This window comes from Macaca nemestrina, chromosome 7 (assembly GCF_043159975.1).
Source record: "Macaca nemestrina isolate mMacNem1 chromosome 7, mMacNem.hap1, whole genome shotgun sequence".
NCBI lineage: Eukaryota > Metazoa > Chordata > Mammalia > Primates > Cercopithecidae > Macaca > Macaca nemestrina.
This window is the reverse complement of record NC_092131.1, coordinates 17205147-17226010: the sequence shown is the minus strand read 5'-3', so window position 1 is coordinate 17226010 and position 20864 is coordinate 17205147. Positions and strand designations below refer to the sequence as shown.

At 42.1% G+C, this 20864-nt stretch overlaps 1 protein-coding gene across 8 annotated transcripts in view; it reads right to left on the bottom strand.

Moving 5' to 3' along the window:
- The window catches only part of LOC105467558 (tetratricopeptide repeat domain 7B), a 273670-nt gene that overhangs the window by 95977 nt on the left and 156829 nt on the right, over positions 1-20864 (bottom strand). For all 8 annotated transcript variants that reach the window (XM_024788437.2, XM_024788439.2, XM_011717247.2 and 5 more), the window contains 4 exons: positions 20476-20593; positions 18332-18389; positions 12351-12423; positions 9473-9633 (listed from right to left, as the gene is read on the bottom strand). In XM_024788437.2, coding sequence (XP_024644205.2) covers positions 9473-9633; positions 12351-12423; positions 18332-18389; positions 20476-20593 — 410 coding nt within the window. The remainder of the gene's footprint in view (positions 1-9472; positions 9634-12350; positions 12424-18331; positions 18390-20475; positions 20594-20864) is intronic.

Below are 20864 nucleotides of genomic sequence, written 5' to 3'. Positions count from 1 at the left end.
TTCAAGACCAGCCCGGCCAACATGGCAAAACCCCGTCTATACTAAAAATACAAAATGTAGCCAGGTGTGGTGGCATGTGCCTGCAGTCCCAGCTACTCAGGAGGTCGAGGCACGAGAATCGCTTGAACCCAGGAGGCAGAGGTTACAGTGAGCTGAGATCATGCCACTGCACTCCAGCCTGGGAGACAGAACAAGACTCTGTCTCAAAAAAACAAAACAAAAAAAAGAAGAGAAGTAATACATGAAGAAAGAATGGCTGGGAACTTCTTGGAAATGATAAATAATACAAACAATACCAATACAGTTTTAAACAGCCCAATGAATACTGAACAGGATTCACCCTTAGATGTGTCACAGCGAAAGTGTACAATAGCGGTAACAACAGCAATTACAAGCAACCAGAGGGAAAAGACAGATGACGTTAAAATGAACTACAAGTAAACAAATAGTTGACTTCTTAACCACGACAAAAGGAGTAAGATCACTTGTGCTCCTTTTGTCGTTGTGAGAAGTCAACTATTTGTGAGAAAATGTTTGAGCCTAGAATTGTATATCCAATTTGAAAAACTTCTTTGGAGAGTAATGCCAAATACACTTTTAGATACAGTCTAAGAAAGTCTGCCAGCAATAGACCCTCACTAAAATTTCTTGGGTAATCACTAAAGAAGAAGAACCAAAAGAGAATGTTTCTCTTCCATATTAGCAGAGAAAAAATGTAAAAATATAATAGATCTAAAAGAAAGCAGAAAAGGAGAGGATACGATATGGAACAAAAGGAAAGTCAAATACAAAGCATAGATAGCATGGTAGACACAAATATAAATATATCAGTATTTAGGATAAGTAGAAATGAACTAAATATTCCAGATACCATAAGCCTGGGTTTTAAAAAATTATCAGTGTATATAGGCTGGGTATGGTGGCTCGCACCTGTAATCCCAGCACTTTGGGAGGCCGAGGCGGGCAGATCACGAGGTGAGGAGATCGAGACCATCCTGGCTAACACAGTGAAACCCCATCTCTACTAAAAATACGAAAAATTAGCCAGGCATGGTGGCGGACGCCTGTAGTCCCAGCTACTCGGGAGGCTGAGGCAGGAGAATGGCGTGAACCCAGGAGGCGGAGCATGCAGTGAGCCGAGATCGCGCCACTGCACTCTAGCCTGGGTGATAGAGTGAGACTCTGCCTCAAAAAAAAAAAAAAAAAAAAAACCCAAACAAAAAACTATATATAATAAGCAGAAGAGTATATCCAAAACATATTTTAAAAATTCAAATAGAGGCCAGGTGTGGTGGCTCATGCCTGCAATCCCAGCACTTTGGGAGGCCAAGGCAGGCAGACCTCTTGAGGTCAGGAGTTTGAGACCAGTCTGGCCAACATGGTGAAACCCCATCTCTACTGAAATATATTAAAAATATAAAAATTAGCAGGGTGTGGTGGTGCGCACCTGTAATCCCAACTACTCAGGAGGCTGAGGCAAGAGAATCACTTGAACCCGGGAGGCAGAGGTTGCAGTGAGCTGAGATTGCGCCTCTGCACTCCAGCCTGGCCGACAGAGCGAGACTCCGTCTCAAAAAAAAAAAAAAAAAAGTTCAAAAAGAATGGAAAACGATAGTCCAAGTCTATATATGTGTATATGGTACATGTGTGTACACTCACACACATATTTGTACAGATGTATAACTACATATATATATGTATGTGGCTATATGTATATCATGCAAAATAGACTTTGAAGCAAAATGCCTTGTATCTTACAACATAATGATAAAAGGTTGAATGTACCATACCAGAATACACAGCAACTCTAAATTTATATGCAACTAATAGCACAGCTTTAAAATATAGAAAGGAAAAACTGCTATAATGATATGGTAAAAAAAAAAAAAAAGCCAATCTGCCATCCCAGTGGTAGATTTCAACATACCTCCTCTCAACAAATGATAGATTCAGTAGACAAAAAGCATCTATGAAAACAAAAAAGCTCTGAGTAGCATAATTAATAGCTTAACCTAATAAAATATATAAAAATTTCCTCAACAAATGCAGAAAACATTATTTTCAGGCACACATGGAATATTTACAAGGAGTAACCACTGGGCCACAAAATAAGTTTGACCAATTTCAAATGTATATGTAGGCTTTAAACATAATTTAATGAAGTTAAAAGCTCATAACAAAAGATAAGTTGAAAAAACTCATATTTGACAATTGTAAAACACAGTTCAAAGACAACTAATGGGTCAAAAAGAAAAGAATAACAGAAATTTCAAAATATTTAGAATTATACAATAATAAAAATTTCAGATATTGAAACTTGTAGTTTACAGCTACAGCAGTATTTAGAGGAAAATTTTTAGTCTTAAATGCTTATGTCAGAAAATAAGGCAAAAAATGAATGAACACCAAACTAAGAGATTAAGAAAAAAAAAAAAAAAACCCAAAATACAACAAAACAGAACTTAAAGAAAAAAGAAGATAGAAAATAATGAAAATGAGAACAGAAATTCATGGAAGAGAAAGTAAACCTACAAGCGAGTTGACAAAACAGTTACTGGTTCTTTGAAAGGATCAGTGTAACAGACAGGTATCTGGCAAGACTGTTCAAGAAAAGAAATAAAGTGCATTAAACAATATTAGAATTGAAAAAACTTAACCAACAAATGCTATATGAAAAATAAACATTATGCCAATAAAATTTAAAATTTAGATGAAACGGACAAATCTTTACATATAATATATATTACAGCTTATACATTATACATAGCTTAATAAAAAAAGAAATAGGATATCTGAACAGACTATAATCATTTTTAAAAAGCATTAGAAATCTTCCCATAGAAAAAAACCCAGCCCCACATGGTTTTACAGACGCATTCTACCAAAACTTAACATTCTCAGAACGAATAATTCCAAAACATGCAAAAAGAAAAAGTACTACTCCAACTCACTTTATGAGGCTGGCCTAACCTTGATGCCAAAACCTGGCAAGAACAGAAGGAGAAAGGAAAAGAATAGGCCTATTTTGCAAATGAACACAAGCGTGAAATTCTCTAAAAAATAAGTAAAGTGAATCCATAAAAAAGCTAATTTATCATAATCAAGCTGGGCTTATTCCAAGTATGTAAGGTGAGTTTAACATTTAAAAATATAAATTAATATATAGCATTCATAGATGATAGGAATAGTCACATAATCATCTCAATAGATACAGAAAAGGCATTTGATAAAATCTGCTATCAATTCATCATTAAAGAAAACCAACTCTTAACAAACCAGGAAGAAGGAAACTTCTTTAATCTCTTAAATAGTATCTACAAACAAACCTATAACAAGCACAATTCTTTTTTTCTGAGGCAGGGCCTCGCTCTGTTGCCCAGACTGGAGTGTAGTGGTGCAGCCTTGACTTCCCGGGCTCAATTGATCCTCCTACTTCAGCTTTCTGAGTGGCTGGGACCACAGGTGCACGCCATCACATCTGGCTACCTTTTTTTTTTTTTTTTCTGTCTTAGAGATGGGGGTCTCACAATGTTGCCCAGGCTGGTCTTGAACTCCTGAGCTCAAGCGATCCTCCTACCTTGGCCTCTCAAAGTGCTGGGATTACAGGTGTGGACCACTGCACCCAGCTAAATGTAATTCTTAATGGTAAAACATTGAAAGGATTTTCTCATTTAACTACTAGGTCCTAACTAGTACAGGTTTAAAAAAAAAATGGAAAGATTAGAGAAAAAGAAACAATTTTAATCACCTCAGGAAAAAAGTCATTACCTATGCAGAAATTCCAAACTGCATTATATACGCCGTTAGACTTACTAAGAATTTAGCTGGGTCAAGAAGAATGTGCAAAAACCGGTTGCCTTTCTATACCTTCATGACAAGTACATAGTAAATTTGATTACGAAAATATTCTGTATACATATAGTGCATACAAAAGCATGAAAAATTTTTTCAGGTAACTAGAAATAAGTCTAGTAAAAAATGGGCAAAATACTTACTAAAAACTTATAAAAACATCCAAAGATACTTGTAAAGGCCTAAATAATTAGGGAGCTATAATGGCTACGGATTAGAAAACCTACTGTCATAAATATACAATTCTCTCCAAATTGAGCTATTAAATTAAACTAATTCCAAAGTCTCCAGAAGTTTTCTGTGCAACTCGATGAGCTGATTTGAAAATTTACATGAAAGTTCAAAGGCCCAGCACAAGCCACGGCAACCCAAAGAGCAGGATACAGAGAGGGATCCACCTTATGTATAATGAAGCTACGACAATGACCAGACAGTGACAATCACACGGGATGGGCACGATGGCCAATGGAACGAAATAGGAAGCTTAGAAACACCTACGGACATTTGGTTGATGACAAAGGTGGCACTGTGGAGCAACAGAATCTTTTCAGCATTTGATGCTGGGACAATTGAATATCCTATGGGGAAAATTACACTGGCTCCCTCATACCATACACACATAAAACAGTCCATTCTAGGTGGGCCCTTAGGTTTCAGTGTGAAAGACAGCACACAAGAGGTTCTAGAAGATGATTTAGGAGACTACCTTCGTGATCTTGGAGAAGGGAAAGGTTTCTTAAACTAGACATAGAAAGTACTGTTCATAAAGGAAATGACTTCTACTTTCTATTACTTTAAAATTAAGAACTTCTGTTTATCAAAAGACATCATGAAGAGAAAGCAAACAAAATCACAGCTTGGGAGAAGATTTCTGCAACAGGTATAACCAAGAAAAAGACTTGTAACCATAATATATAAAGAAACATTATTAAGAAAAAGACCATCCAATGAAAAAGACCATCCAACAAAAAAGAAGGAATTTCACATACACTTCACAAAAGAGAAAAGCTGAATGACGAATAGACAAATAAAAAGATGTCCAAACTCATTAGTAATGAAGGACACGAAACTTAAACTCACAAGGTGACATCATTTACCAGCAACCATCCTGCCAAAAATACGAAGTTGGGCAGCACTAAGTATTGGTGTATGGAACCACAGGGGTCTTGGGCGCTGCTGATGGGAGTGTAAACTAACACAACCCCTTTGAAAAACAGTTTGGAAGTATTTGGTAAAGTTGAAGATACGCACATCCTATGACCTAACCATTTCACTCATAGAGAAATCCTTGAACGTGTGCACCAGGAGCCCTGTAAAAAATATTTACAAGCACTGTTCATAATAGCCAAAACCTGAAAACAACCCACGTATCTATTCACGTAGACTAAGTAAGGAAATCTTAGTGCATTTACACAATAAATACTATTCATTCATGCAAACCAACGAGTCACTGCTGTGTGCAAGGAGGAGGAGCCTCAGGAACGGGATGTTAAGCAATGAACGCAAGCAGCATAAGGACATATTCAGTCTGATTCCATTTTCTACCACAAGTTTAAAACCGGCAAAACACAATTGTTATTATTTAGGAGTACACGCTGGGGGCAGTGGCTCAGGCCTGTAATCCCAGCACTTTGGGAGGCCGAGGCGGGTGGATCGCTTGAGCTCAGGAGTTTGAGCCCAGCCTGGCCAACATGGTGAAACCCCATCACTACGAAAAATACAAAAATTAGCTGGGCATGATGGCACACGCCTGTGCTCCCAGTACTCGGGAGGCTGAAGTGGAAGGATCCATTGAGCTGGGAGGTTGAGAATGCAGTGAGCTGCAATTCTACCACTGCACTCCAGCCTGGGTGATAAGAGTGAGGCCCTGTCTCAAAAAAAAAAAAAAGAAAAAGAAAAAGAAAAAAGCACAATATACATGGTACAGAAACATGGGAGAATGATTAACAAAAATTTAGAATGGTGATTAACCTGTCAGGCGAGAGGCAAAAGGACAGGATACAGAGAAAAGTCATTGGCAATATTACACGGAAAATCCATATACATAGGAAATACATACACATGTTGAAGATACGTGTAAGTATATATGTATAAATAAATCTACACAGGAAATTCACAGGTAATATTAATGTTCTTTTTCCTAAACTAACAATAGGCAAACACATACGTTCATTGTATGATTTTAGATATATTTAATAAATATTCATTTGATTTTATTCGATATTTAGTAAAAATTCTAAAGGACTCTAAAATACCATATTTGAACACACTTTAGTAGTATCAGTAGTAATAGTCATAGAAATATGAGTTTCTACCAATTATTAGGTGATTACCAGATACAATGCCTCAAATGCACTAGCTAAATCAATTCTGACCACAACCCTCTGAGATGGATATTTTATTATTCACATTTTGTAGATGAGGAAATGAGACTCAGAGAGATTTAGTGACTTGCTCAAGGTCACACAACGTAAAAGGGAAGGATTTGGAGTTCTAAACTAGACTTGTCCCATTGTAAGACTGTGCTCTCAACCACTACAAAAAAGCCTCCCCGTTCCTTTCCTTCCATACTGGACTAACCCTCTAACACTTCCAAAAATGCCTGCTTCTCCAGAGTAGTGAGCTTATTTGGGGGGTTCCCTGAAGAAAGAATTCCTGATTCTCACAAATCCCTACAGTTAGAAACATCTTCTCAATTGTTGATTCTACTGTTGTCTCGGCCCTGCTTGGAGTGACAAAGTGGCTGAGTTGGTACCTCTCAGCTTAGAACTTTTTGGACCCTGTTAAGCTTATTCAAAGTACTTAAACAGCAAGATTTATCATTTCATGGTGACAGGAAGGTAACGCTGGAGGGACCAGCTGTTCCTCCAAGGGCCTTCAGCTGTCTCCTCTGGTAACTGCCCAACAGGTGGACGGAGCTGACCCTCACGGAGGGAAGGTTTTACCTCCATCAAAACCTCCATCAAGGCCTGACTACCCATTAACCATGTCCTCCACTCCCAGGCTTCAGCAGTCTATGGTTCTGCTGCAGACAAGCTTGTCACAAACAAACAGATGACACTACATGGCAGTTGCAACAAGTGCCCACTTAGTCTTGTTTAGGTTGGTGTTGAAATGTTTTGGCCAGGCTGGGAAGAAACCATGGGATCCACTGATTATATCTGGCCTCAACTTTTAATAAAGTATTCTTGGGAAGAAGTTTCCCATCGCAAAGAAATACAAATATTTAAAAAGCAAACAAGTCACGGACTGCTCTCAGACCTGCTGCCATATGCTTTGCTTTTTTGAGCTTACGGCTTAACATTAAAATAACAGCCTTGCATTCCTCAAATATCTCTACTGCTGTTCCTTACTTCTACTACTTGAAAAGGCTGTCAGCTGCTGTCACTTGGAGGCATTACCATATTAGCCACCACTGTTTACTGCTTACCATGTGGTATGGCTATTAGCTTAATAAGCCTCCTCTTGGATGATACCCTAGGCTGTGGAAGCAGAAACCATACCCTGGAGTCCAATGCCTAATGAAAGAGCGTGTGTGTGTGTGTGTGTGTGTGTGTGTGTTCGAGGGAGAGACAGGGAATGACGCTTTATAAATATTGATGAGAGACACTGAATTCAATTGTATCGGGTTGTATTTATCGATGGTTAAAAGATCAAATATTTTTTAAAGTGCTTTAACCATTTTAAGGATCAACAGCTTGGGGTAAAATCCAGAAATATAGATGGTGTACAAAAGAGCAAGTTGGAGATCTGCAAGAAGTAAAACACTGCAGCAAAGCTCTTTAATTCACTCTGCATAAATAGCTGAGCCTACAAAAGAAATCTCTAGTCAGAGGTTTCCTGGATTATAACAAGAATTCTCTCGATGGGGAGAAGTGCCCTTTTCACTTGAAGACAAAGAAATGTTTGTAATGGAAATGTGTGAACCAATTTTCCAAGGAGAGCTGCTGAAAAGCACTGATTAAAAACACAGTGAGGTGATGAGGCAGTGAAATAAAGCCAGAGCTGACCCACTTAGTTTGTGGCTGCACTTACTTCCGAAAGTGAAGAGAGCAACCCCGGGCCACCTTCTACATTCTTTCCCTTCTCCCCAACCCCAAGCAGTCCCTGCCCCATTACTGACCCTGCAACTCCGTAGACAATCAGAACCTTCCAGCGTGCAGGAATGTTTACTATTTCTGGACATTGTGTACTGGTTACTAAGCTACCGACACTGAGGATGAAATGGTAACCCAGTAGCCCAAAACACAAAGTCCTTCTCAACAAAGCCTAACCAACGGGCAATGGATTACAGTGATTCAGAGGAAAGATGAGAAGGTAGGTAGATGACTCTAGCATAAGACAGTTTACAGTGATAGTTCTTAGGGGATGTATAATACTCATTGTTTAAGAACTTCCATTCCCTAGAGAGTAAAACTAAGACACAGAGAGGGAAGGTATCTTGATCACAGTCGCCTAAAATAGGAGAATCACTGAGACCTAGTGGAACAAGCCCTCAGTAACTCAGGACAAACAAGCTATAACGCCCTGTTTCCGAAATTTCACCCATTGGAGTTTAACATCACTTTTGCCATATCCAAGTATATCTGTGTTAGTATTCACTTAATATTTTTCTTTAAATTGACTTGGAAATATCTTAATAGCCCCCTGAGCAATAATTTTCACCAAATCACTACATTCTAATGTACATTTAAGAATGTGTAACTAGGCTGGGCACGGTGGCTCATGCCTGTAAACTCAGCACTTTGGGAGACTGAGCAGGGCAGACCACGAGGTCAGGAGTTCAAGACCAGCCTGACCAACATGGTGAAACCCCGTCTCTACTAAAAATACAAAAAATTAGCTGGGTGTGGTGGCAGGTGCCTGTAGTCCCAGCTACTAGGGAAGCTGAGGCAGGAGAATCGCTTGAACCTGGAAGGTGGAGGTTGCAGTGAGCTGAAACCATGCCACTGCACTCCAGCCTGGGCAACAGAGTGAGATTCCGTCTCAAAAAAAAAAAAAAAAAGGAACGTATAATTACTAAAGTGTTCATCCACAGTCCATTTAAAATTGTCTCATGTGCTCCAATGGTACACATTGGGAAAGAGTGGATAAAGTATTTTAAATAAATAAGGATGACATAACACTACGTTAGGATGACCTAACAGCTTTTTTTTTTTTTTTTTTTTGAGACGGAATCTTGCTGTGTTGCCCAGGCTGGAATGCAGTGCAGTGGTGCGATCTCGGCTGACTGCAACCTCCGCCTACCAGGTTCAAGCAATTCTCCTGCCTCAGCCTCCCAAGTAGCTGGGACTACAGGCGCCCGCCACCACACCCAGCTAATTTTTGTATTTTCAGTAGAGACAGGGCTTCACCATATTGTCCAGGTTGGTCTTGAACTCCTGACCTCAGGTGATCCACCCACCTTGGCCTCCCAAAGTGTTGGGATTATAGACGTGAGCCACTGCGCCCAGCCCTAAGTTTGTTTTTAATATCAGGAAGAAATAACAGTAAAGGGAATTTTATATTATTGACTGCCAGGGTGTCGGTGAGGGACTTAGACAGATTGGAGAGAAGGCAGGGGAAGAAGTAAATTTAATAACTTCCAAGTAAGGGAAAACTGAAGCCCAGGATCACTTACATGAAATTTTCTGGGTATTCGCTCAGGGCCATGTCAATGATGTTCAGAGCGTCATGGTAATGCTTCTGTGCTGACAGCAGGAGGGCAAGGAGGTGCAGGGAGTTGGCATCGTCACCTTGAAGCTGAAGAGCTTGGCGGACATACCCCAGAGCCTCTGGGATCTGGTTTAAAACAAAACCAAAAAAGGTTTTACACACACGCGCACGCACGCGCGTACACACACACCCATAAAAGAAGCCATCATTTCAATGTCTGATTCTCTTTAAATATCAAGTTGTTTCACGTTGTGCCTCATTCGCATTTTAAGCCAAGTCTTTATGGCAGCCCCAGGATATTAACCACAAATACGAAAATGGAAGCCACCTTCGAGAGACATTCTGAGTGACACAGTGATACAGGAGACCCTGTTTCTCTACATAGCTGCCAATGCTGCTCCAAGTCTTTCCCTTCTCCCTAAGTAAACACTTTCTCGTTCTGTCCACAAAACTGATCTACTCTGATTATGCTCACGATGATTTTGCTCTAAGTGGAGACACATACAAAGTGTCAGAGGTTTTTAGTGGAATTAAACTGCCTTAGCTTAACTGTTCTCATTTTTCCAAGTATTACTGAAATTAAAGTGCTTAATAAGTTATAAAACCTTTAGCAGAGCTTTCCAAATGATCAGAGGCCTGTGGTTCTTTGCAGGTTCCTTTGTCTTGGACCTCCATTAGACATCAAGGAAACATGCCAAAACAGTAAACAACAAACAAAGGCCCCACACCTTTCCAAACTACAGCCCAAAATAAGTTGATTGAGAAACAAATTGCAATGCCACATGCAAAGCAGATGTGTCCAAATTCATGTAGGACCAGACACAACCTGAACCTTTAAATGCAACAGCTGTTCGAGACTTTCTTCAAAATCATCCAAGCACAAGGGTTGATAAAATGCACACACAATGGGTATTTGACACCCTGGATTCCGTGCAGGTTTGGCAGTAACCAGGGAGGATTAGAACCCGAAGCTAGATTTTGAAATAGAGCTCTGGACTGAAGCATTCTTACACAACCATCCCACAGATGCCTTCCCGTCTTGCTCCAACTCCAGTCCTCTGTGGGGCCTCTTCTTAGCTCTCCTGCTTTTTCCCAAACCCTCAGTAACCTCCCTCCATAGTGGAAGGCCATGACTTCTCTTCCCAAACCAATTACTTTTCCTCAACGAACTTCTTTTCTTGATGGATTTAGGTTATAACTGCTGGCTGGTGAAGGCTTTCTGCTTTGGAACCATAGAATCACAGCTCTCACGGTTGGAAGGGAGACCATCCACCCCAATCCTTCAGTTACAGGGAGGAAGCTGAAGTCCAGGGAGGTGAAATGGCTTGGGCAAGGTCACCCAGCTATGAGTGTCTGACAAGAGAGTGATTCCTGTCCTCCTCTCCTCCTGGTCAAACCGCCCCCCTGCCCCGGGGAAGCAGGTAAACACTCCTCGCAGCTCTGGTGTTCTGACGCCACATGCCCACAAAGGCTGCTGCCACACCCACAAGGCTCCGTTTACTCATCCTTCCCCAGGTGACAGCCTACTGTGTGAACAGCACTCAACCTGGTATTGACAGGTGGGTTGAAAGGCACAGCATAGGCATGATGTTGATTTGCAGGGATGATCAGGGCAACCAGGGACAAACTGATACAGGGATCAAAATGATGCCTTGAAGGAATTCAAAGCTGGTTCGTTCATTTAGCGAGTATTCCTGAGTGGTGAACACATGCCAGGCAGCATTCCAAGTGCCAGGGTAAAGCAATGACAACAACGGGCATGGGTTCCTGGAACCTACAGTCCAGTGAGAAAGATACTGAACAAGAAAGCAGGGCAAAAGGAAGAAGTACAGGCTGCTACAGGAGGAAGGCTTCATGGAGAAGGTGAGAGAAGCTGTCAGCGTAGGGGAGAGATCAGATGGTCAATCAGTGCCCACACCTGCTGCAGAAGCCCAGCTGTGAGCCATAGTCAGGTGACAGGACCTCTACAGGGGCGGTATCTTGGTTTCCTCTGTCCCTAGGTTGCCAATGGAAGCCACTTCTCAATGCCATTCCCAAGCAACCAGGAAGACAGGTGCATACCTCAGCCCAGGCCTGCCAGGGGAATGGCATGTCTGGAGAGCTGACCTTTGAATCACCCTCCCAGTCAGCACTCAGGAATGTGCTGGGGTTACCACCAGTGTCTTGCACCTGGTGGGTGGGCAGGCATGTGGCCAACATCCCCAGAACAGCTGGGAGGGGATAGGAGGGTTTCGGGAATGGCAGAGGCAACATCTAAAAGCTGCCTTGGGGAAGACGAAGGCTGGCAAAACTTGCCCCTCATGCAAGGAGATAGTGTTAAGTCCCCTTTTTTGAGTAGCCACAGCGGAAAACTGTTCATGTCTTCCACGTATTGTAAAGGACCTGGTTCTTTTGTCTCTGCCTGTTGGCATCTTCCTGCCAGTCAATGATACCCTTATGATAACCAGACCCCAATCAGTGGCTAAATCCCCACCATGCAGCTCAGCACTGGGTTCTGCTACCTGGCTCCTGTTGGCAAGGGACAAAGGCTCTTTGATGACTCCTGGGTTCAGGGTATATGCCATGTGCTGCTCCCCAGGTTGCCATCTGACCCTAGCTTGGGCCCTCCAGCTGTGTGGATTTAATGTCCAACAGCAGAGCCGGGAACTCCTGCGTCTTCACAGCTGATGCTCAAACCAACCAAAACAACAGGCTCTTTGCTGAAACCTCTGAGAAGGGTTCCTGGCTCCAGGTCAGCCTCGATGGAATAAAGGAAGATCACCTATCATTTCAAACTGAAGAGCTGAAGGAGTTGTATCAAGATATAGAGTGCAGCAAGCATAGGAAACACTAGAGAAACTGACCTGTCTGGAGATGGCAAGTTGCAGAGCCAGGTAGAAAGCTGCTTGGTGATCTGTGGGTGACAGGCTGTGGGCCCTGAAAAAGTATATATGGCTATTAGTACATGGAGAGGAGGCCATTTTTACTTTCCCTATCAAACAAGTCTTTTCCACATTTGCATTCTTATACTAAGGCCCCATAGTTATTTAACTATGTAACGCTTCATTTAAACTCTTCTTCTTTGTCCACCTACACACGTAAACAGTTTCCCTCTTACCAGTGTGTAAAGGTACAGGAGCGCGTTTTGTCTAGCATCTAAAATGGCAGCCGCAGCTTGTCGGCTTTGCAGAGGGCCTCGAGGTGAAGAATCCACAGGCCCTGAGGCCTGATCTCCCCAGCAGATGGGCCCCTGTGTCATGCTGGGACACAGTGAAGCCATGTGTGCACTTGGCAAGGCGATGGCTGCTTTGGTTAAGTTTGGCTCGGCCTTCCTTAATGCTACTTTATCCAAATTTCTAGATTTCAGAGAAACCATATGAAAATCAAAGACCCAGCTTTGCTTATAAAATGAGGTTTTGGTTTTTGGTGAAAAAAGGGAAGAGAAAGACACTCATTCAGTCTTTTGAAGCTTCTACAAAATTCCATGCCGTTCACTGATTTATTCCAGATAACTGTGATGTGTAAGAGTGTGGTGAGACACCAGGCTCAGTTTTAAGAACTGACATCAGACAGGAAGGGACCATACTGGCCTCCTAGCTGATTGCCAATGTGGTCTTCTCTGCTTCTATGTGGAAGTCATTTTTATTTCAGCATCAGCAACTCAAATGTAACTACGTACAAGACATAATTCTGTGTTTAAGTCTGCTGGGAAGAGAAAAACAAACTTCTACTTTCTTTAAAAGGCACCATGGAGCAGACTAATTAGGTGGGATCCAGATAGTAAACAAAACTTCATGCTGTTCTGTCAACATTCTGTGATTAAAGGAGGCTCTTCTACCAGCAGAAAACAAATTTGAGATGAAAAAGAAAACCAAATCATTATGGATTCAACTGTGGCAAACAGGCCAAAGATGGCTTTCTACAATAATAAGGTCTTTTAATTGAATTGTCTGCTGCAGGGAAGGGAGCTAATAAGCCTCCCAGGTGTTTGCCATCCAGAAAATATGCTAAGTCCACCAGTTTAGGGCATTATTTATGCAAACGTAGTAGCTCATGTGCAGGTCCAGGGTAAGGCAAAGCTAATCTCTGTCCTTATATCAATCTTAAGAGCAAAGCACCTAGACTTTCAGTCCAGGGGAATCTTCACTTGGCCTCAAGACATAGCCTTAGGACCTTTCTTAGCTTAGTTGAAGAGGCTGAAGCTGATATTGCCTGTGTTATCCTTTCACATGTCTTATTTCTCTCTCTCTTTTTTTTTTTTTTGGAGACAGGGTCTCACTCTATCACCCAGGCTGGAGTGAAATGGCATGATCACTGCTCATTGCAGCCTCAACCTCCCAGGGCCCAAGCGATCCTCCCATCTCAGCCTCCCAAGGAGCTGGGACCACAGGCGTGCTCCCCACGCCCAGCTAATTTATAAATTTTTTTGTAGACATGGGGTTTCGACATGTCATCCAGGCTAGTCTAGAACTACTGGGATCAAGTGATCCTCCCACTTCGGCCTCCCAAAACGCTGGGATTACAGGCATGAGCCACCACGCCCAGCTACTAAATGTCTTATTTCTAAAGTCCACTTAGTATGTAGCAACTTTTAAAATTTTACAAACATTGGCTTTCCATGAATTTGTACATCAAAGAATATTTTTCTTTGGTGTTTATAACAGTGAGATTGAAAAATCATGGTTTCTCTCTCATAATTATTCAGGAAAAAGAATACACAATTATGAAGAAATTTTTTGATTTATTTTATCTTCTTTCACAAATAATAAAGTTCATACAACTCTCAAAAAGAATTTCTTAGAGTTATAATTTTCTCAGTTCAATTCATATTCTTCACAAATAAATCAAGTCATGGTTGCCTCTATGCAACACCAACCAACTGAAGGGCTGGCAATGATCTTTTGAGTTGAGGGTGTGCATAAAGATAGTTCTGGCTAAAGACCCCATGCTGGCCTCATCAAATGATTTTTCTTTGTTAACCACAGCACCGTGAAAGGAATAAACCAGCAGTGCTAGAGATCTTGGTATTTCTGGAGTGCGTTAGGGCAACATCTGAAGGATTTCCAACTTGGCTAATGATGCATATTCAACTGCCAAATTTCTAATGAGGCACAACTGAAACATACACATTTTAAAAATCTTATTTCTACAATTTGGCTAATGAATTCAACTGACCACTTTACCCACTGAAGGAAAAAAGGAAATAAGGAAAATGCCAAACAAAACAAGAAAAAGCTCCCTGTGTTGATCTCAAGTAGATGCTGAAATACTTGCTTCCCACAGAGCAACTTCAGCAGCTAAGCTTCCTGTGGGAAAGCCCCTTTGGTATGCCACAGGCAACTCATAGGACAGAAATCCTCAGGCAAGGCAGGTGAGAGAAAGGACATCAGCAATCAGAAGAACTGCAAGCCTTCTGAAGTCTGTACATGAATCTAAAGCAGCCTCAGAAACCCCGTGCCCATATACTGAATACGTGGCTAGACTGCTCAGAAATACCTAAAAGACCTAAAAATGTCACCACAGGGATGCTCACAAAACGCTTCCCTTATCTCAAAGCACCTCCACATGATTAATTCAGTTTCTCTCCGATGAAGAAGAGCCCACTCATCCTTTTATCCACTTACCCACCCATCCACCCATCCAACCACCCACCCATCCACCTATCCATCCACCCACCATCCAACTATCCATCCATCCATCCATCCATCCATCCATCCATCCATCCATGCATCCACATTATGCAGTATCTCTAATATGACACCAGGGCCTATGCTAACTTCTGGGGAGCATGGAGATGAATCATGTTAGTGCCTTTCCTTGATGAGCTCCCACCCCCACTCCAGAGGGAGAGACCCAAAATGACCATCATGACAGTGCAGTGGGAGCAGTGCCCAGAGATAGGCATGCTGGGCTGCTACTGGAAAGCATCACATGGTCGCATGGGCTTCCCAGATCACCTGGCTAGAACCCAAGGATGTTGTGGCATCTACCCCAGGGCTCTCCTAGATTCCATTTCCAACATTCTCTAGAGCTGAACCAAGAATATAGAGAAGGCTGATCAATGTTGACCCTAGTCCATAAGGCATATATCTTGTAACAATAATAACTACAGTTTGTGAAGTTATCAACTATTAAGCTTCTTGTCCAAAAACAGCCAGTAAATGAGAGAAAGCCAGAGTGGAGTGGAAAGCACATGATTGCAAAGCCCGTTCTTTGTACACTGTCACCTTGCTGCCTTGTTTAGCCAATTCTCCTTGAATTCCCCTTCAGTCCTGATTACAGGGCCCATTGGATTCGTGCATTAAGTTTTTTTAAAAGCGCAAACCCTGGTTAAATCTGTTGCTCAGGAATCTCTCGTTAGTTACACACACAGAGGGTGACCAACTTGTCCTGGTTTGTCCAGGATGTTCCTGATTTTAGGATTGAAAGTCCCATGTTCTGGGAAACCACTCAGTCCTCAAGAGATTGGGATGGCTCATCACCCTATATGCACAAATCATACCACACTTCAACTCGAGTTAGGAGAGAAAGGGGAAAACAAAGCAAGACTGTGTACCCTATGCCACAATGAGTGATAAACACAACCACCACCATGCCACCCCTGCCTCCTGGAGCACCAGGCTTGATGCATACTGTGGGCCATGCAATGAAAGGTGCTCTCAACTGTTTTCAGGATTGCTTTTCTCAGTAGGATGTGAGAGCCTGCAGAAGAAGCAACTCAGATCAATTCAGCATCTTCAGAAGCTTTGCAAACAATATTGTGTTCTTCTTCACTATACTTTTGTACAGGGCAAATGAATTGGTTCAGCTGCTTGGGTTGAGCTTATGAGTGTAGGAACAGCTGAGGGTCTCACATTCAGATGCAGCCGCCCAACCTGGATGTCTTCAAAAATCACCTCTTTGGATCCACTAGAGAACAAATATTTCTGAATTATGGTTCCAGTCATAATTAAGAGTTAACTTTCTTGTGCTATATCTGCAACACCATCCCTTCTTGAATTGTGTTTTCTTTTTAAACAAAAAATGCAAAACATTAGTATAAACAGAATTGTGGGGAGGATATTTAAAATACATAGTAGAGAAAGTACTTCTCATCAAAGTAGTTTTAAATTATCCATTTACATTTAAGAAGTAATACAAATCATTTTTATTTACTTAAAATCTTTCCCTTAAAGATGTTGGTTAGGATTGCAATTCACTAGAATAGTCCTAGTTACTGTGTACTTGAAACAAAATGAAAAACATTCCTTTGAAAAACATTCTGTATTTCACACAACTTCTAATTTAGGTTAGCCTTCTGCAATATCATCAGTTAGGTTAGTGGGATTTTATTACTCTTTATTCCCATATGAACTAATATTTTAAAAATCTCTTTGAATTTAAACTTAAGCAAAAGACGAACAAAAAAGAATTCAGGCCAATGGAGCAGCTGTTACATAACATGAAGTTATACTGGCAGCTCAAGGCAGACCACCACTGTGGCTGTTTTTAGAGAGCCAGTAAGATGTGCTGATTTAAGAAAAGTGAAACAGATGTAATGACCACTTTCTTAAGCATCCATGTGTGGGTTCTACAAACTAGGACTGGAGAATTTAAATCTCCAAATCATTTGAAATGGAAATGCTTTCCACACTCCGTGCTGAAGAACATCAACAAAAGCTTAGCACAGAGACAGGAGATCTGTTTGCAGATGTCAGTTGGTACTTTTTATCATTACCCAGACTGGGGCTGGCAACCTGAAGTAGCTACCGGCAAGGCTGCTAGGAAACAGAAATGAGACGGAAGAGTTTCAGACTCACCGAAACCAGCGATCATGATTTCATGAAAAAAGGCACATGGACACCATGATAAATTGGTAGGCAGCCCCAGTTCTAAGGAAAGAGTCTAACAAAGCTTGTCAGGTATTAGGAAGGCCTCATGAAATGTCCATGTAAGTATCTAAGTTTCTAATACAATTCCAAGAAATCAGTGTAACTCAGGTATATTTAAAGTGACAGCATCAATACCAATTCTAGATTTCACATCATAGGGCTATACTTCCAGATAATTTCATTTTTGTGATTATACCTGTAATGAGAATAAAATGAGGGCAATGTAGTATGGTGGGGCAGGAGAAACTGGGTTAGAGTCAGGAGACCCTGACCACATACTGACTTCAACAGCTGCGGGACCGGCAGCTCCTGTAACTCCTGTGCCTCAGTCCCTGACCTGCAAGGGACATATTGCCTGTCTGTCTTTCTTACTTGTGTGTGGTGAGCAACAAATTAAATAAGGGATATGAAGGCACACTGTGACGCTCGAGCATTTTATAATTGCAAGGCCTTCTCCTAATTTCCTGAGAGGCACAATGACAGAGAGAAGCACAAAGTGTTATGGAACAAGGTGGGGGCGGGGAGTTTGGGGCTCACTGTCTTCACGCAGTATTTCAGAGACTTCCTGAAATCGGCCTTCTCATTCCTTAATACAAAAACCTGCAGCTTGACATGTTTAAAAAAAAAAAAAAAAAAGCTAGAAAAGAATAATCTCTTCTCTAGATGATGACAAATGTCTTTAATAAAGGACTCATCTCCCTCGGCATACAAAGTATCTGTCTTTTTCGAGCTGAAGTCACTTCATTAGGAATGAATAAAATGTGCCCAAATGGATAAACAGATTAAGAGTGCAGATTGATACAGCAACAAGTGACGTAGCAGGGTTTGCACGCTGTGTGTTCAGTGCTCAGGACGAAAGACTCTCAGGGGTAAAACACTGTTTACATAATCTTTATAAATATCTCTCCTTTTTATACTCATCATACTTTGGTGTCATTATGTAGAGCCGAGTGAAAAGATGAACTCCCACTCACCTCTGAAATGCGAGAAGCGCCTTTCTCTGTAGGACCTCCTGCATCCCTCGCAAAGAAGCTAAGAAAAGGGTTCAGTTAGTCAGTGGCATGGGAGATCAGGGAGTTTTGACAAATACAAAACCCATCACAAAACCTGTGCATTCAACTGGATGAAAAGCAACAATGTCTGAGTGCCTATGTGCCCAGTCCTGCACCAGGTCCTGGAGAAGATAGCAAACAGAGCTACCCCCGAGTGCTTGCACACATTGGGTGTGACTGTGGAACAATGCCAAGGGGGCAGTGTGAGTTGGGTGGTCACTCTTGGTACTCCCAGGCATATGGGGGCCATTTGCAAAAGACCAGTTGGGAACTCCAGAAGGAGCATGACTGCCCTCTCAAGTGGAGGCATGTAACTCAGGGGAACGACAAGCTCCATGAGGGTGGGGTGGGAGGGATGCAAGCACCAGCAGTGTTGATTTTGACAGCCTTCAGAGTCCCTTCTGCCACTGACAAGCTGCAGTGCTGGGCCACCGACGCTAGCTTGCTGCCTTGAAAGGCCAGCTTGGTTCACACTGGGCAATGGCCAGGACTTTAACACCTTCAAGTGAACACAAGGGATGAAGTAGGCAAACCCAACACTGATCATGGAAAATTAGCTCAAAAGTGTGAGGCCACCTGGCTGTGAGTCAACACTTCTCCTGTGCAGAGCACGTGAGAAACGGCCCCTTAAGCCTGCCTAGGAATGAAAAAGGTGCTTTTTACTACGGCAAGAGAAAAAGTCCTGGAGGAAACTGTTTATGGTTGGAACTGCAAGAGGCCGTTACCTAAAGCCTCCAACATGGCACCTCCCAGCCTGGCATGAGACTGAGAGCAGTGAAAGGCTGCCAGGGGGTCAATGTGGCTGGAGACCATGGCTAACATAACTTAGAACAGCAGTGACCCAGCTAGAGAGAACCTCAAAAGGCCCCAACTGACCCATGAATGGAAGAGGAAGCCCCACAGGGTCAAGCAACTCTCTCAAAGTTGCAGGAGTAATGAGGGGTAGAGTCTGAACTAAGAATTTACATACGTTAATATGTGGCATTAAATGTGCCCTTCACTCAAAGTCTACTATATCAAAAGCTATGTGCTGGGTATTGCCAATGTATCATGTGTATATGGAAAATTAGCAAGCAATCCATATTGAAAAGCAATTAATATGCAAAACTTCCCCAGGACCTTTGATATTTTAGGGCAGAGAAAAGAATTTGGAGTACTTTGTAAAATAAATTACAACAAAACCATAAAGAAAAAAAGGAAGTATTATAAAAGTCAGGATAGTATTTCCTCTTAAGGGAGAGAAGGGGGTTTGTGATTGGGAGGTGCACATGGAGGGCTCCCCAGGTGGCTGGCAAGGTTCTAGCTTCTGAGCAGGCTAACGGCTACAAGATATTTTGCCTTATACTAATTCAAATTCATTAAATTATCCATTTGTTTCTGAGATTTTTGTTTTGCATTTGTGTTACATTTAACAACAACATGATAAAAGAACAGTAATAGTTCAGGAAAAGTTTGTTAAACGTTCTGCAGATATCACTGAAAACTTAAGTATACAAGATTTTTTCTTAGCTAGAATCCCATCCATCAGAACTCTAAGCACATCCAAAATCACTGTTTCCAAGACCCCTAGGGGTCTTGTGAGCTGCTGCACTGCACATGTACGTATCTACAAATTCAAATGCGCAAATGGAGAAGGGGCATTTCCTGACCAGTCAAGGAAAGCTTCCTAGAAGTGTCTGGCCGACTCTTCCACATTCCTGTGCCTAAGATCCAGCATCCCTTCACACAGGACAGCCCAGACCAAGTGGTAGGACAGGGGCAGGTGCAAGGCTGGGTGGCGGAATCATCCTGCAAAGCCCAGCGAGGTGCCCAGTGCACCACCAGCATAATGTACCTGAATATGAGGCCTGGGAGCCCTGGCACAGGGCCTCCCTCCCTGCCCTCCCATTCTCCCATGAGACCAAGCAAAGAAGACAGCAGCACCAGGGGCCCCACCGAACGGCACAGCAGAATGCCCCAGCTTCTGCACCCTCCTGAGACAGAAGGGGACTGTGGGAATCCTGCAGTGTAGACTTAGGCAGTCCAGCCCTGCAGCTCAGCAGCCCTGGGGGTGGGACGTCTCTCACCGTCAGTGGCCTGCAGACTGTACGTGAGCCCCAGAGCTAAGTAGCCTTTGGCCTTGAACTCTGACGTTTTCTCTCCCACATCAACGACAGTTTTGGCAAACTTTTCAGCCTCTTCCAACTGAAAAATGAGACAAGTTAAAAACAACAACAACCTGCAGAATTTCTAACATGAGTTCCCATAAGCATCTGCTGCCAAAATTGGATTTCTGATGAGTCACTTTGAAAATGACTCCCAAATCTCCCAATCCCACTCTGGTGGTTCTGTTTTCTTTCTTGAGCCTCTCTTAACAGTTCGCAGGAGTCCTATCTTGCTTTTTCTCTTTAAAGTTTTCCTTACTGCTTCTTTGCCTTCTTTTCCAAAGTTGCTTTCATATTTGGTAGGGGTCTAT